At 34.3% G+C, this 15,568-nt stretch overlaps 1 protein-coding gene across 1 annotated transcript in view; it reads right to left on the minus strand.

Moving 5' to 3' along the window:
* PXDNL (peroxidasin like) overlaps positions 1-15,568 on the minus strand; it is a 489,071-nt gene that overhangs the window by 88,619 nt on the left and 384,884 nt on the right. Inside the window, exons 13-15 of the mRNA XM_081265922.1 lie at positions 11,782-11,894; positions 9,022-9,178; positions 35-143 (exon numbers count right to left, since the gene is read on the minus strand). Coding sequence (XP_081122048.1) covers positions 35-143; positions 9,022-9,178; positions 11,782-11,894 — 379 coding nt within the window. The remainder of the gene's footprint in view (positions 1-34; positions 144-9,021; positions 9,179-11,781; positions 11,895-15,568) is intronic.

Genomic DNA, 15,568 nt, shown 5'->3' on the forward strand with positions numbered 1-15,568 from the left:
CAATTTTTGCAATCAAAATAATATTAATTCTTACTGTGAAAACAAATGTCTTCGTGTGGAGTTAATTGCACTGTCAACCCTCTGTACCGCGTCAAGAATAGATGATTCAACAAAGTCATCGCCAGCTTGTTTAACCTGTATTGCTTTGAAAATCAATTCCATGATTAAAAAGATCAAACAGACCTTGAAGTTAGGAATGATATGCTATAAATGGCATTACATTTTTGAAATGAAAACTTTTAAGCCAATAAAAACGGTATATAATATCTATAGGATAATGTTCATTGCAGAGAAGTAGGTGATTATCCTTGAAGAAAAGTCTCCACTAACAATAACAATGTTATTCAGGAAATTAAAGCATTCCAAAATACAGTAAAGCTGTGTGAAATATTTTCTTTTTTTTACAACATCAATTCAAATGGGATCCACACTTACTAGCAATTTGTCATCTTAGGGAAGGTCTGAAACAGCTATCTCTTCAACCACCTGGCTTTAATGTTAAACATTGAAACAAAGTACATAGCATCAAATCCCCATAGAGGTTTCTTAAAGCAAGCACTGAACTCTTCAGTAAAAATAATCCTTGCTGTTTCTACAGCTCTCCAACATGTGAGAATTCTGCAAAGCTGAATACCACAAAGGAAGTTGTTCACTTAGAGTTGAACATATTGAATCTTCTGTCAATGGTGGTTTTAGAGGCTTATCTTAAAGGAATAAGTACTAAATGAAAATGATTATGAATAAATATCTAACTCATATAAGAGAAATAATCTAGCAAATCCATAATATTTAGTTTATTTTTGAAATATTGAAAGTAAAATAAAAATTTATATGATACAATTAAAGCAACTTTTTAACACTGTTAAATATTGACAACCAAAGTAAAGATACTTCAAAACTTGAGTTTGACAATGATATCATCGAGGGAAAATAAGAGATGAAAAGTTTAAAATAGTAATAGAAAGGTATATATTCTACATATTATCAAAAGGAATGTATAATACAGAAACTAATATAAGCCTAAACTAAAGTTTGTACTATAATATAAAAGTATTGCATGTGTCTATCTCTCTATACATGTGTGTATTATACATATTTAGGCTCATATATTTTGAAAGGAATGGGTCTATAAGCATTCTACTTCTGCATGTAAGAAAAGTCTTGTATTTTGACTATGTATACACACTAGATTGATTTAGTTGTCTTAAGAAGACCACTAACACAAAACTAGTTTAAGAAAAAAAAATGCCAATGGCACAGAGATATTATAAAGGAGGACAATCAAATCAAGCATTCTGCTGAAAGCCATTCTTGGTGAACTAGATTATGTGCAGTGGCTCTGAGCAGATGGCTATACTGTCAGTCCAATTCTGACATTTTGGGATTACCACAATATTGAGAATCTAGATAGTCACCATTGTCTTTTCTAAGTCTGAAAAAAAAAATAAGAAATTAACCCTGGACCAACAATGTATGAGGTAAAGACAAATGGAAAAAAAAAAAAAAAAAGAGAGAGAAAGACAAGAACTGGTTAGCTCAATGATATGAAATCAAATATTTATTTTAGAAAAAAAACATGAACAAATAAAACTAAAAAACAAAGGACACAGTGGTTGATAATATTTGTAAAGTCTAAATCTAACACAGAATTAATATTCCATTTCATACAAGGAAATCTTATAGTACACTAAGAAAAAAAAGTACATACAAGCAGGTTATAAAAGAGGGAAGCCCCAAAAGTTAAGGATATACTATATGTAAACATAAAAATTAACTTTAAAGTGTCAATTAATTAATATTTTATTCTTACACTAGAAAAAATTTTAGAACTTGTTAGCACTGCATTTTGACAGGAGTGTGTACATAGAAATCCTCAGGATACTGGTGATTCTGTAGAACAGACACCTCTATTTTAGAGATTTTATTTAGAGACTTTTTTTGTTTGTAATTAGTAAAACGTATATGTACATACATCCTTTCCTACACCAATTCCAGGCCCAAACATATGTCCAGAGAAATTATAATTCAAATCTATAAGGGTCGTTATGAGAACGTTCATTGCAACTTTGCATGGAAGGAATTTAGGAAAATATATTTTACAGCTACAGAAATGTGGGCAAGAAGAATGTAGTGGGTATATGATAGGGAATATCTCATGAAATATCACGGTTCACTTTGAATTCACTGGATGTAGCCACCAATGAGTGCCAAAAAGAATGCTTAATGTAAGCTAATGTAAACTATAACATATATCTCCATAACTGATTGTTAATTCTTTGTTAAATCTCAGGCTTAATGCATATGAGGAAAAGACCTTGGTAGATGTATGAAATAAATACATGCTTGAAGTTGTTAAAATGAGCATCTAACTTTTGATCTTATCCATGTACCTCTGAGACTCCATCATCCCCACGGATGGTAAAATCAAATGGTAAAACTGAGTCCTTTCAGGAAAGGGGAGCTGGCTGCACAGTCACTCACTGCTCTTGTATCCACATACCAAAAGCCTGATTCTGGGTGATTTGGGGACTGAACCCAAAAGAGGGACAGCTTCTGCAGTCAAACTCAGTCAATCTCACTCCAAAATGCCTAGCTCTCAATAAAGGCCATGTTTCTTTCACAATTGCCAGTGAGGTTCGTAAGTACTTTTTATATTTTCTTTTTCCCCTGGGGAGAAAACTAGCCAGATAATGCAACTATCTTAACTAAAATACACCTTATCACACTTGATCTTCCTTCCCCTAAAAGAATAACCCCAAAACTGTGAGGGCTGTCCCAGGAAATCAGAGAGGTACTTGCACAGCACGTTAAATGATATTAATGTGAATCGACTGTCTGAGCAAAATCATTCTCTTTCAGGAGCCCTAACTGCACTGCCTGTCATTGCATCATTAAACATGCAGACAGGTTCACCACCTTGGAGATCTCCCCTGGAAAAGGAAAGGTACCATCTACAGTTTTTTAAGGTTTTTGTGTTTGGATTATGACTTTTATTTTAATTGTCAGTTTTCCTTATAATTTCTAAAAAAAAAAAAAAAAAACCAAAACTGTCCAAACACTACAACACTGAAAATCTGGAAATGCAACTTACTGCTGTTGAAATTTAATGTTAAAATTTTGAGAAACATGTGGCTAACCTGAGGATATAAATGTGCTTTCTTTATAGGCTTTCTATATAAAATATATAGAAAATGATTTTGGTTAAAGGTTTTATAAAATGTATGCATATGGATACTAACCAGATGATAGTGTTCACAGAAATATTTCCTCATCCATTGTAAAAGTTTGGACAGGAAAACAAGATTGTCGTGCACCTCTTAATTAATATGTGAACTAACAAGTAAGTTAACAAGTAGAGTAAAATAGTAATTTTAAATGATTCAATTCTCAATTTCAATTCATTAACATGCTTGAGTGCATATAGCTAGTATTTCTGATACCTTTAAGTCCACTCTTTACTATGCAACACCTTCAGTGGCTTATAAAAAGAGAATTTCTCTACATAATGACAAAAGTTGGGATTCAAGTGTGAAATGGTCAGTGAATTAGTCATTCAGAGTTTTAAAAAATAACAATAATCCACAAAAATCAAATAAGTTAATTAGTAAATAGCATTAGAACACATGATAAAATGCCCAATAAATGATAAATGTTATTTTATTGGTAATATCTTTATGAGTTCCATAAAGCTCATGTAATTAACTTGATAGAAAGGGCCCCACAGACTTAAAGTCAACTAAGGTAACCTTAAATCCTCATTCAATTTAGTTCAACAATAAGTGACTGAATTAAGAATTTAATTGCAGTAGAAAATATCATAGGTAGGAAGACCAATTAGAGAGTTAAAACAAAAGTCTAAATTAGAAATGGTGATAGAATGGCCAGGAGTGGTGTCACATGCCTGTAATCCCAGTGGCTAGGAAACCTGAGGCAGGAGGATCACAAGTTCAAAGCCAGCCTCAGCAACTTAGCAAGGCCCTAAGCAACTTAGAGAGACCCTGTCTCTAAATCAAAAATAAACTGGGCTGAGACTGGGGTTCAGTAGTTAAGCACTCCTGGGTTCAACTTCAATACAAAAAATGAAAGAGAGAGAGAGAGAGAGAGAGAGAGAGAGAGAGAGAGAGAGAAGAAGAGAAGAGAAGAGAAAGAAGAGAAGAGAAGAGAAGAGAAAAGAAAAGAAAAGAAAAAAAAGGAAAGAAAAGAAAAGGTGAGAGGAAGAGCTATTGAGGAAGAAGCCATGCAAAGAAGAGAAGTAGAGTTGGGGAAGTAGCTCATGGTAAAGAATTTACCTAGCATGCACGGCCCTGGGTTCAATCCCCACTGAAAAATTTAAAAAAAAGAAAGAAGATACAAACATTGGGAGGAAAAAGTGGAAGACATGGTAGTTGGGGTAAAGGACAGAAAGGAGAAGAAATCAGGAGGAGCTCCTCAGTCTTACTGCTCACACTAATGGTGACTAAAATTGATAATTAAGAGATGTGAAGAAAATGAGGGATGAAAGAAGAGGGAGAAACTGTGGGTCCATCAATAGAAAATGTGCCATAGACAAATAAGGTATGAAACCCCAAATTTCAGATATGACAGCATTGCTTAAGTTTAAATTTATTTTTATATAATTTAGAACAGTTTGCATGTTATTTATTTGTGCTCCAAAATTTTCATTTAATAAACTCAGTTCCACCTTTGCATTTTTCACTAATAAATATTTTAACTAACATTTATTAGATGAGTTCAAAGTCTCAGTAGTAAGAATTCTATCGTGTAGATATATTGTAAACTACCTCCTTATTACTATTGTACATTTTGGTCTACTTGAGAAACAGAAATAATGAATCAAAAAAGACTCGAGAGGTGACAATTCTGCCTTTTTTAAAAAATAAGAAAATGAATCCCAGTTTTGGGTGAAGAAGTTATCCAGAGTGCCTGAGATCGGGAAAGTCTGATAACTTACTCCCACCATCTCACACTTTCAATGTTCAATATAAATGTCTTTGCTGTCAGTTTGACTGAGTATGTCATTATGCCGATTTAGAAAGGAGATGTTAAAGTAAATTGCTCTTGAACAGAAGACATTTTTTTTCCTTTGTGTCTAAAATAAAATGAGTAGCACTCAGATGCCAAATATTATCTAGGCAAAGAAAAAGAAGTGTGCCGACACAAATAATATTTGCCAGTATAAGTATCTGAGGACACCCTAAACAAAAAGGTTCTAGAAAATACCGTATTAGCCTTACAGGCTACCCAAATCTGTTTAAATTATTTTTTAAAAAACTATTAAATCTTGGGGCTGGGGTGATGGCTCAGTGGTAGAGTGCTCACCTAGCATGAATGAGGCACTGGGTTTGATCCTCAGCACTACATAAAAACAAACTAATATATCCACCTAAAACTAATAATACATACATAATACACAAATAATAAATATTTTTTTAAAAAAAACTATTAAATCTTAAGGGGAAAAATGAATTTCCTGAAAAAAATTGCAACCATGGAAACTTTCCCTCTCTGTTTTTTGTTTGTTTGCTATCATAAATGCCCTACTATGGTCTTGGTAGCATACACCTGTAACTCAACTACAAGAGGCTCAGAATCAATAACAGCCTCAGCAACTTAGTGGGATGCTATCTCAAAATAAAAAATAAAATAAATGTTAAAAGGGATGGGGGTATAGCTCAGCGTAGAGTGCTTGTTTAGCAAGCATAAGGCCCTGGGTTCAAGCTCCAGTATCATAAAACAATTAATAAATACCTGGCTGTGGACATCAGTCTGTAACATTCACATTTTATAAATAATATCTAGAATGTTATTGTGTACTTTTTATCATTTGGGATTACTTCTTATGGCTATTTTCCCCAATGCTGAATAGAAACTCAAAACATGTGATACTCTGTATCACTTTTTACACAGCAGAGTTCCAGCATTTCATAACTGTTAAGTAGGGGAAGCCAGACTGGACAGATCTGCAATGCATGCATTTTTCCTTTTCATTACAAAGACCTAGTAAATGAGAGGGTCTAAGCCATAAAATGCTTTATCAGTATATTTTATATTATATGTTTCCCTTCTTTTGATAATTGGGGGTTTATTTGTTTTGTTTTTTGTACAAGGGATTGAACCCAAGTGCTCTTAAATACTGAGCCACATTCCCAGCCCTTTTTAATGTTTTTATTTAGAGACAGGGACACTCTAAGTTGATCAAGGCCTTGCTAAGTTGCTGAGACTAGCTTTGAACTTGTGATCCTCCTGCCTCAGCCTCCAAAGACACTGATATTACAGGTATGTGTCATCACACCCAGCCTAATTTGGATTTTATAAGCAAACACATACTCCTTGTCTTAAATTTTTTAAAATTCAAATTTATATTATTTTATCATTCCTTCCCTTTATATATAAAAAAAAATACTATCATGAAATTTATGTGTTATGAAATGCAGACCTAAAGTAATTTCCCCTAACATTGATATATATGTCCCCAGAGCAAAATATACACATATATATTGGTTGAATAACTTCTTTTGTATTGTGTTATTATAATCCTATAACCTGATTTTCTGGGTTTTTATTTATTTTTTTTATTTTTTTGCACAGTAGAACAGAATATTGATGAATGTTATTTATTGCTGTTTTAAAATCTGATAGGTTAATTAACACATTTTAATCTGAATAATTTGTGTGTGTGTGTGTGTGTGTGTATGTGTATGTGTACGGTTTAGATATTTGGTGTTCCCTAAAAGCTTATGTGTGAGAAAATGCAAGAAAGTTTAAAGGTGAAGGGATTGGGTTATAAGAGTTTTAACTTGATCAATGTATTAATCCCCTGATAGGGATTAGCTGGGTGGTAGCCATAAGCAGGGAGGTGTGGCTAGAGGAGCTGGATCTTTGGGATGTGCTTTCAGGGTGTATATTTGTCCTTGGTGACCATGTCCTAAGCTACTTTCCTCTACCACACTCTTCTACCATGATGTTCTGCCACACCTTGGGCCCAGAGCAAAGGAGCCAACCATCTATGGACTGAGACCTCTGAAATCATGAGCCCCAGATAAACTATTCCTTCCCTAAAAATTGTTCTTGCTATTTCTTTTGATCACAGTGTGAAAAACTGACTGAAACACACATACACATGTACATATATAAAGTATGTGTACATATTAAATGATGTTATAACTAACCATCATTTTACATAAATCATATATCATTATATATAATATATTGTTATATAAATTAAAATATATATTATATATTAAATGATAGTTATATGAAATATGCATATGTAACTATAAATATGTTAAATGATGCTTAGTTAAATTTCTGTCAATTAACTGCAATTCTTATTTTAGAGATTCTAAAATGCTTTTTCACTGCAATTAGAGTCTTTTGTATGTGTGATGAAGCAAAACAGAGACAGATACAGAAAAATGTTTGTTTGTTTAATGGATAGATCTCTAACATCTGTGACGATAGCAATGTTACTTTAAATGCTATGATGGCTCTTTTCCAAAATACCTCAAGGACACCCTTTTTTCGGGTCTCGTAAATAGTTGAAGAGCAGAAAGAAAACTCCATAAATTTATAAGAAGAAATACAACTACCAAAGATTTTAAATCAGGAAAAACATGAACCCATAGAGAATAACATCAGAGTGAGACTAAGATTTTGTAGCATTCAGAAATTATTAACAATAAAGAATTTCTTACTCTGTTAGACTAAACGGTTTTTGGTTACTAAATTACATTTTTTACAATTTTCAAAATAATATTCTACAGTTAGTACATTTTTACCATACAATATAATAAATGCATGAAAACTAATGTGTCACTAATGAAAATATATGTTTTGCATACAGTATTCAGACAGATGAAATGCTCAGAAATTTAATATGTCAAAAGAATATTTTAGTGGAAGGATGAGACTACTGATTTAATAGAAAAATAGAAACATATTTAAGGATAGGATTTGATAATCTCTTTTTAATCAGGCTTATATTTAGAATGAAAGAGTTACCCAATCTCTCTTATACACCCATAAGGGCTAGGAAAAAAGAGGAAAATAAATGTAAAACCATATTTATGAAATTGGCCCATTTATAAGGAAATTGAATGATTGACAAAAGCCCAAAATAGCACTGTAGCAACTTATAACTGAAGTTTTTATTTTAACCACTATTTTTCAGTACAGGAAAAGTTCCTAAACTCACTTTCAAAGAAAAAGAGAGAAAGAAAAAAACTTGGATGTCAACTACTACAAGAAGACATGCCTTAAAAAAAAAAAAAGAAGAAGAAGACATGCCTTGTTTCTCTGGATTGCTTCCTCTTTGCAGAGAACATTCCAAACCCCTTCATCACAGTTTGTTTCCATTTGCAATAACCACATCTGAGCCTCCAGTTCCCTGCACTCAAATTAGCCTACAAGTATTCTCTCTCTCTTCCAATTTGAACTGAACCAATGAAAGGGGGGTATTTTATTTTTTTTATAAAGCTATAGCAAGCAATTTTTTTAAAAACATGATATAAAATCAACCAGCAAAAGGTTATAGCAAGCCCAGTTAACCAGGATGATGATAAAATGCAGAAAGCAATACTACTTGTTTGGGCCAGTAATAAATGCTTCCAGGCATATGATGGTAGCAAAGCTTACTTAGCCGTTTGGTTAACTTTTTATTTTAATCTAGGATATACTAGGCCAGAGTAACAGACACATTAAATTCCGTGTTATGCTTCAATCTTTAGCTCCACATTTTGGCAATGAGCACATCTTACATTCTATAATTGCCAACTTCCAAGATAACGTGAGACACATTGGCAAATCCTTGCTGGTTATGCTCCTTTGGCATAATGGTTTTTGTTTCATATTCACTAACAGAGTTTAAACTTTAAAATAATAGGATAGCTTTGATTTGATTTTTAACACATTTGGGTAGAAAGAATGCAAAAAGGAACATGAGTAATAAGATGAACCAGGATTACAAGAAGCTGTGCAAACATATTTATTTAGTTGTTGTAAATGGGATCTCTAAATACCTACCAGTGACTGTAAGAAACATGTTTGCCCCAACAAGGCCAAATGAATTCCGAGCCAAGCATTCGTATCTTCCTTGGTCAGCCTGGCCTGCGTCGTAGATGGTCAGTGTGCCTCCACTGTCAATATGGAATTTACCACTCTCAGTAATCTGTACACCTGCCTACCGAGTAAAAAAGGGTTGTCATTAGGAGAAAGCGTGGGTCCTTAAAAAGTAAATATTGACACTTCATTTGATGTAGTCTCCATTTGTTCAACAAATATTTACTGAGTGCCTGCCATGTATCAAGCCCTATAGGGGGTATCAAATAAATAGAACAAAGAGAAGAAAGAGATTCCCAAAAGTGCTGTTTGTCTTCTAATTAAAATAAATATGACACTCATAAGTTCAGTCATGTATTATTTAGCATGTGATTATCTTAAAACCATCACTCAATAGATGGATATATACAAAGTATTAACAACCTGCTTACTTCTAAAAGACAATTCTGACAATAAAAATAAGAACATGATTTTAAGGAGAAAAATGCTCACAAATCCACCACCTGAAAACATCAAAATGTTTCCTCATTTTTGACTTCTCTATACACATTTTGTATAGCTGCACTGGTATATAGATAACTGTATTTCCCAGTTAAAAAAATATACTTTAAGAAGATACAAGTAACTAATTTTATATAAACTACTATTAAAGTGCATTCTCTACTAATTATTAAGAATTTATTGCCAGGTGCGGTAGCACACTCCTATAATCCCAACAGCTCAGGAGGCTGAGGCAGGAGGATCATGAGTTCAAAGCCAGCCTCAGCAAAATCAATGTGCTAAGCAACTCAGTGAGACCTTGTCTCTAAATAAAATACAAAATAGGCTGGAGATGTGGCTCAGTGATTGAGTACCCAAAAAATAAAATAAAGAATTTTATTTTTAAGTGTCCATCATCATTATGATGTTAATTTTAAAAAGAAAAAGATATTGGCTTTCAGAGATTGCAGTAGAGATACCATTATCTTGCCCCTCTCCAAAAGACTCTCATGAAACTAAAGACAAGAGAGATTTTATTTTTCAAAAGAATTCATACTCCAGTAATGGCCAACGGGCCAGAGAGTAACCATAAAGGTTAGAGTCTGAGAATGTCTTATACGTTTTCAGATTTGTGCAGCTGTCTTGGGACAATGCTAGGAAACAAGTCCAAGATGACAGGCAGATGGTAACCCAGGCTAGGCAGTGATAGGAAGTAGAAGAGAGGACAAGACCTACTTGATGGAAGGGCAGCTGGAAAGAGATCATACACGGGGCACATCTGAGGAGACCAGATGGCCTAGGTGCGGGGCCCCGGTAGTCTTTCCCCTTCCCTTCTTTTGGCTGGACCACCATTGCATCTTCTTTCCAAATTCACTCTTTTCCCCTCCCTTCTTCTCACTTAGTACCAGAACTCCCAGCTCTGTGCTTTTTGCTTAGAGTATGAGCAATCAGATAGCTTTCCAATAAATCCCTTATCTACTTATTTGAAAGGTATCCTAACTCATACCCTTTCCAAACTTTTGAACTGAGGAAGATTGTTATGAAGATGAAATGGGATAGTATATGTAAATTGTCTGGCATAAAGTAGCACCCCATTGATATGTGATTAGAACCTACCTTCCAAAAGGTGGACTTTGAGACATTTTGCTGGTATAATTAGATAATGAAGCATTTAGTAGAATGTCAGATAAGGCTTTATACTGACAAAAAAATATATATTTTCCACAGTTCTTGTGTTAGTATTAAAACATTTGGATAGACAGTATTAAATCAAAAAAGAGTTTACACTGGCATGGTGGCACATGCCAGCTACCAGGAGGCTAAGGCAGAGGTAGGTGTTGCTTAAGGCTAGGCCAGGGAACATAGTGAGATTTCTGTCTCACAAAAAAATACTCAAGACTATGTGAGAGGACACAAGCTCAATTGGAGGCACCAAACTTACTCTTCATAGAGAACCTCACCCGGTGCTCAGCTATAGTACAAAAGAAGAGAGCCAGCAAAAATAGGTGGCTTTGTTGCCATTTGATACAAACAAAAATAAACTAAGTGGTTTTAGTAAACACAGTTCTGTGATCTTTCACAAATTTCACATTTTGTCACACTTTTCCATAAAAGCTGTCATTCAAGTGTGTACACCTTCATTGATTTTTTAAGAACATTGAAATCTGAGACAAATCATTTCATTGTGATGAAAAACCTAAAATGGAAGAAGCAATTATGTTGCAAGACTATAGCTCAAAGAACCAAAAGAAATAAGATATATAAATAAAGATCTATTATTTCTTTAAAGCCATTCAAGTTTTCAACCTTTAGAAGTGCTTTTTTTTTGACATGTCCCTTTAATATCAGGACTTTTTATTCCTTTCTTGTTTTCAGCTAACAATCTAGTTTTAATGCATTTCAGAGTTATTAATTTACAATGGTTTCTCGATAGCCACAACAATGCTTAATTTATATGTGGCAAAACAATTTTTTCTTCAAGGAACTTAGTTACGCTTATGAAGTTTTTATCACCAAGCAAATGAGGAAGGACAAAATTTTTATCAAAACCCTGAGCCAAAATCAGATTCAGTCACTTAAAAAAAGAAGAATCAAGAAATAAACGTACTGCAGCATGAAAAGTATCGCCTGCTAGCAAAAATCACAACAGTAATAAATCTGTATGAGAATCATCGTCTGGGTTTCAGTGGGTCAATACACCTGTCGATGTTTTTAATATGACAGAAGTTTTAGTTGAGATCTTACCTTACTCCAAGTAATTATAGGCTGCGGTTCTCCTTGAACATGACATGAAATGTTTATATTCTTCCCAACATCTACCCTTGCATCCTGAGGAAGTCGAGTAAACACTGGGAGAGCTGTAGGAATGAGCCAAGATAACATCCTGTCGGTATCATTTTAGTCAATATGTGCCAACCCCATCAAACAGTATAAATATAAATGCTAAATTGGTTGTCCACGTTTTAAAAAGTCAATTTACTTGGTCATCTAGGGGAATAATAAACACCAAACCCAGGCTGGTGATAATTAGGACAGAGGACAGAGCAGGAATAAAAGAAGAGGAAAGCACACAAGTGTTAGCCACATTTGCAATACTTTATTTCTTCAGCTGAGGAGTGGATGCAAGGGTTTTCATTATTCTTTATCAATATCTTTTGGTAAACCTAAAAGCAAGTTACCCAATTAAGATCAAATTTTTTTTAAAGAGAGAGAGAGCTTTTTTTTAATATTTATTTTTTAGTTTTCGGTGGAAACATCATCTTTTATTTTTATGTGGTGCTGAGGATCGAACCCAGCGCCCCGCGCATGCCAGGTGAGCATGTTACCGCTTGAGCCACATCCCCAGCCCAACAGTTAACATCAAATTTTGTTTCTGGCTAATGTAAAAGGATGCCTTTTTAAAGTAGAATTATTTTTCCCTCGGAAAGCACAGACCGTCTCAACTCAATTAATAGGAACTAGATGATTAAAATAGCTCCCACAATGAGCAAGGAAATTGGATTTACAATCTTTAAAAACTCCTCCTCCCCAAAAAAATGCAAATCAAAATTACGCTGAGATTTCATCTCACTCCAGTCAGAAATGGCAATCATCAAGAATGCAAGCAATGATAAATGCTGAAGAGGATGTGGAGAAAAAGGGACACTTTACCCTGTTGGTGGCATGGTAAATCAGTACAAACATTATGGAAATCAGTATGGAGTTTCCTCAAACAACTAGGCATGGAACCACCATATAGCACGCCTTGGTATTAATCCTAAAATATTAAAGACTATATATATATATATATATATACACACTCACACACACACACACACCCCACACACAAGTGTTAACCACATTCGCAATATTTTATTTATTCAGCTGAGGAGTGGGTGCAAGGGTTTTCATTATTCTTTCTCAATATCTTTTGGTAAACCTAAAAGCAAGCTACACAGTTAACATCAAATTTTAACATCAAATTTACATATGTGTGTGTGTGTGTGTGTGTGTGTGTATATATATATATATATATATATATATAGAGAGAGAGAGAGAGAGAGAGAGAGAGAGAGATCTCCATGTTTATAACAGCACAATTCATAATAGCCAAACTGCTGTCCATCAAAAATGGATAAATGGATAAACAAAATGTAGTATAGTACACAATAGAGTCTTATTCAGCCATAAAGAAAAATGAAATTATGTCACTTGCAGGAAAGTGGATGGAACTTCAGAACACTATATTAAACAAAATAAGCCAAACTCAGAAAGTCAAGGGTCATATATTTTCTCTCATATATGGAACTAGAGAGGAAAAAGGAAAAGAAAGGTGAGTGGGGGTGGAGGAATCTCATGAAAATTGAAGGAAGATCAGTAGAGTAAAGGAAAGGGACCAGAAGAGGGAAGAAATAGAGAAATAGGGGGGATGATTTTGGCCAAATTTTATTGTTATGTTGTGTACATGTATGAATATATAACAATAAATCCCACCATTATTGACAACTATAATGCACCAGTAAAAATATGGGGAAAAACCTTCCCTCAAAAAAGGAATCTCAAGGAAAGAATTAAAATCATTTTGCTAGAGAATTCTACTAGATGATTTTAAAATATAATATGACGACTCTATATGATTCCTTGCATAAAATAGAAAGGAAGGCAATACTTTTTGACTCACTGTAGGAGGCAGACCCTAACATCCAAATCAGATAGAGACAGTACCAAACAACAAACAAAAAACAGCCGCAAACAAAAAACTACAACCAATACCTCTCATGAACATGTACACATAAATCATCAACAAAGTATTGGTAAATAGAATTCATCAATATTAAAGGGTTTATACACCATGGCCAATTAAGGTTTAATCCTGCGACGCAATGCTGATTCAATACTTGAAATCAGTCGATATACCTATATAACTTGCCATTTTAACAGCTAACGAATAAAAACCACATGATATCAATCAATACACAAAATATGTTTGACTATATTCAACTCACTCATGGTTTAGAAAAAGCTCTCAGAGCCAGCTACAGTGATGCATGCCTATAATCCCAGCAGCTCTGGAGGCTGAGGCAGGAGAATTGCCAGTTCAAAGCCAGCCTCAGCGACTCAGTGAGCCCCTGAGCCATTTGGCAAGACCCTGTCTCAAAAGAAAAAATACAAAGGGCTGGGGATGTGGCTCAGTGGTTAAATACCCCTGGGTTCAATTCCTGGTAGCAAAAAAAAAGAATAAGAAAAAGATTTCAGAAAAACAGAAATACAGGAGAACCTACACAGCTTGAAAAAATAATCCTGCAGTAAGTAGTGAGGGGATACCTTCCCTTCAGATGGGGAATAAGGCAGGGGCATGTGCTTTCTCCACTCTGATCCAACTTAGAACTGAAAAGTCTAGTGCATTATAGCAAGTAAAGGACAAGGAAAGCAAAGGAATAGGATAAGAAGAAATAAAACTCTGTTTCAGATGACACCTTTATCCATGTAAAAAAAAATTCTAAGAAATATCAAAAGTGGGCTGGGGATGTGTCTCAAACGGTAGCGCGCTCGCCTGGCATGCGTGCGGCCCGGGTTCGATCCTCAGCACCACATACAAACAAAGATGTTGTGTCTGCTGAAAACTAAAAAATAAATATTAAAATTCTCTCTCTCTATCTCTCTCTCTGTCTCTCTCTTTAAAAAAAAAAGAAATATCAAAAGTATTCTAGAGTGAGTTTGGCAAGATCACAGAATACAACATAAATGGAAAATCAATGAATCATATTTGTGGACTCAATCAATGAACACACAAACACAAAAATTTTTAAAAACAGTATCATTCAGAATTGCTCAAAAACATGGTATGCGCCAGGTGGGGGTGGCACAGACCTGTAATCCCTTAGACTCAAGAGACTGAGACAGAAGGATCACAAGTTACAGGTCAGTCTTAGCAATTTAGGAAGATCCTGTCTCACAGTTAAAAAAAAATATAAAAAAGGCTGAGGATGTAGGCGAGTGGTAGAGCACCCATATATTTAATCCCCAGTACAGCAAAAGGAAACCAAAAAAAGAAAATATGATACTCAGGTTTCAATCAAGCAGAACAATCATGTGTTGAAGACCACAGGAGGATGATATAAGAAATGAAAGAAAATCTAAACAATGTATTCATGAGTTGGAAGTCTCAAGACAGTAAAGATGCCATTTCTTCACAAATTGATATGCAATTTCCATTAAAATCCAAGCAAGAGAATTTTTTATAGATACAGACACGATTACTCTAAAATTTATTTAGCAGTGCAAAGGAAACTAAATAATTTTGTCAAAGAAGAATAAAGTGAGAAGAATCACTCTACTGGATTTAAAAACAGACCAACAAGCTATAGTAATTAAAGTGTGTGGTACTGAGAAGATGGACACAGACCCACACATTAATGAAGCAGAGCAAGATCCACACAAGCATGCCCAGTTCATTCTGACAGAGGTTCGAGAGCAATTCAATGAAAGCCTTTCAACAAATGTGCAGGAGCAATTGAATAATCACAGGCAGAAAAATGAATCTTGACTCACT

This window comes from Spermophilus citellus (genome assembly GCF_964194105.1).
Source record: "Spermophilus citellus genome assembly, chromosome: 14".
NCBI lineage: Eukaryota > Metazoa > Chordata > Mammalia > Rodentia > Sciuridae > Spermophilus > Spermophilus citellus.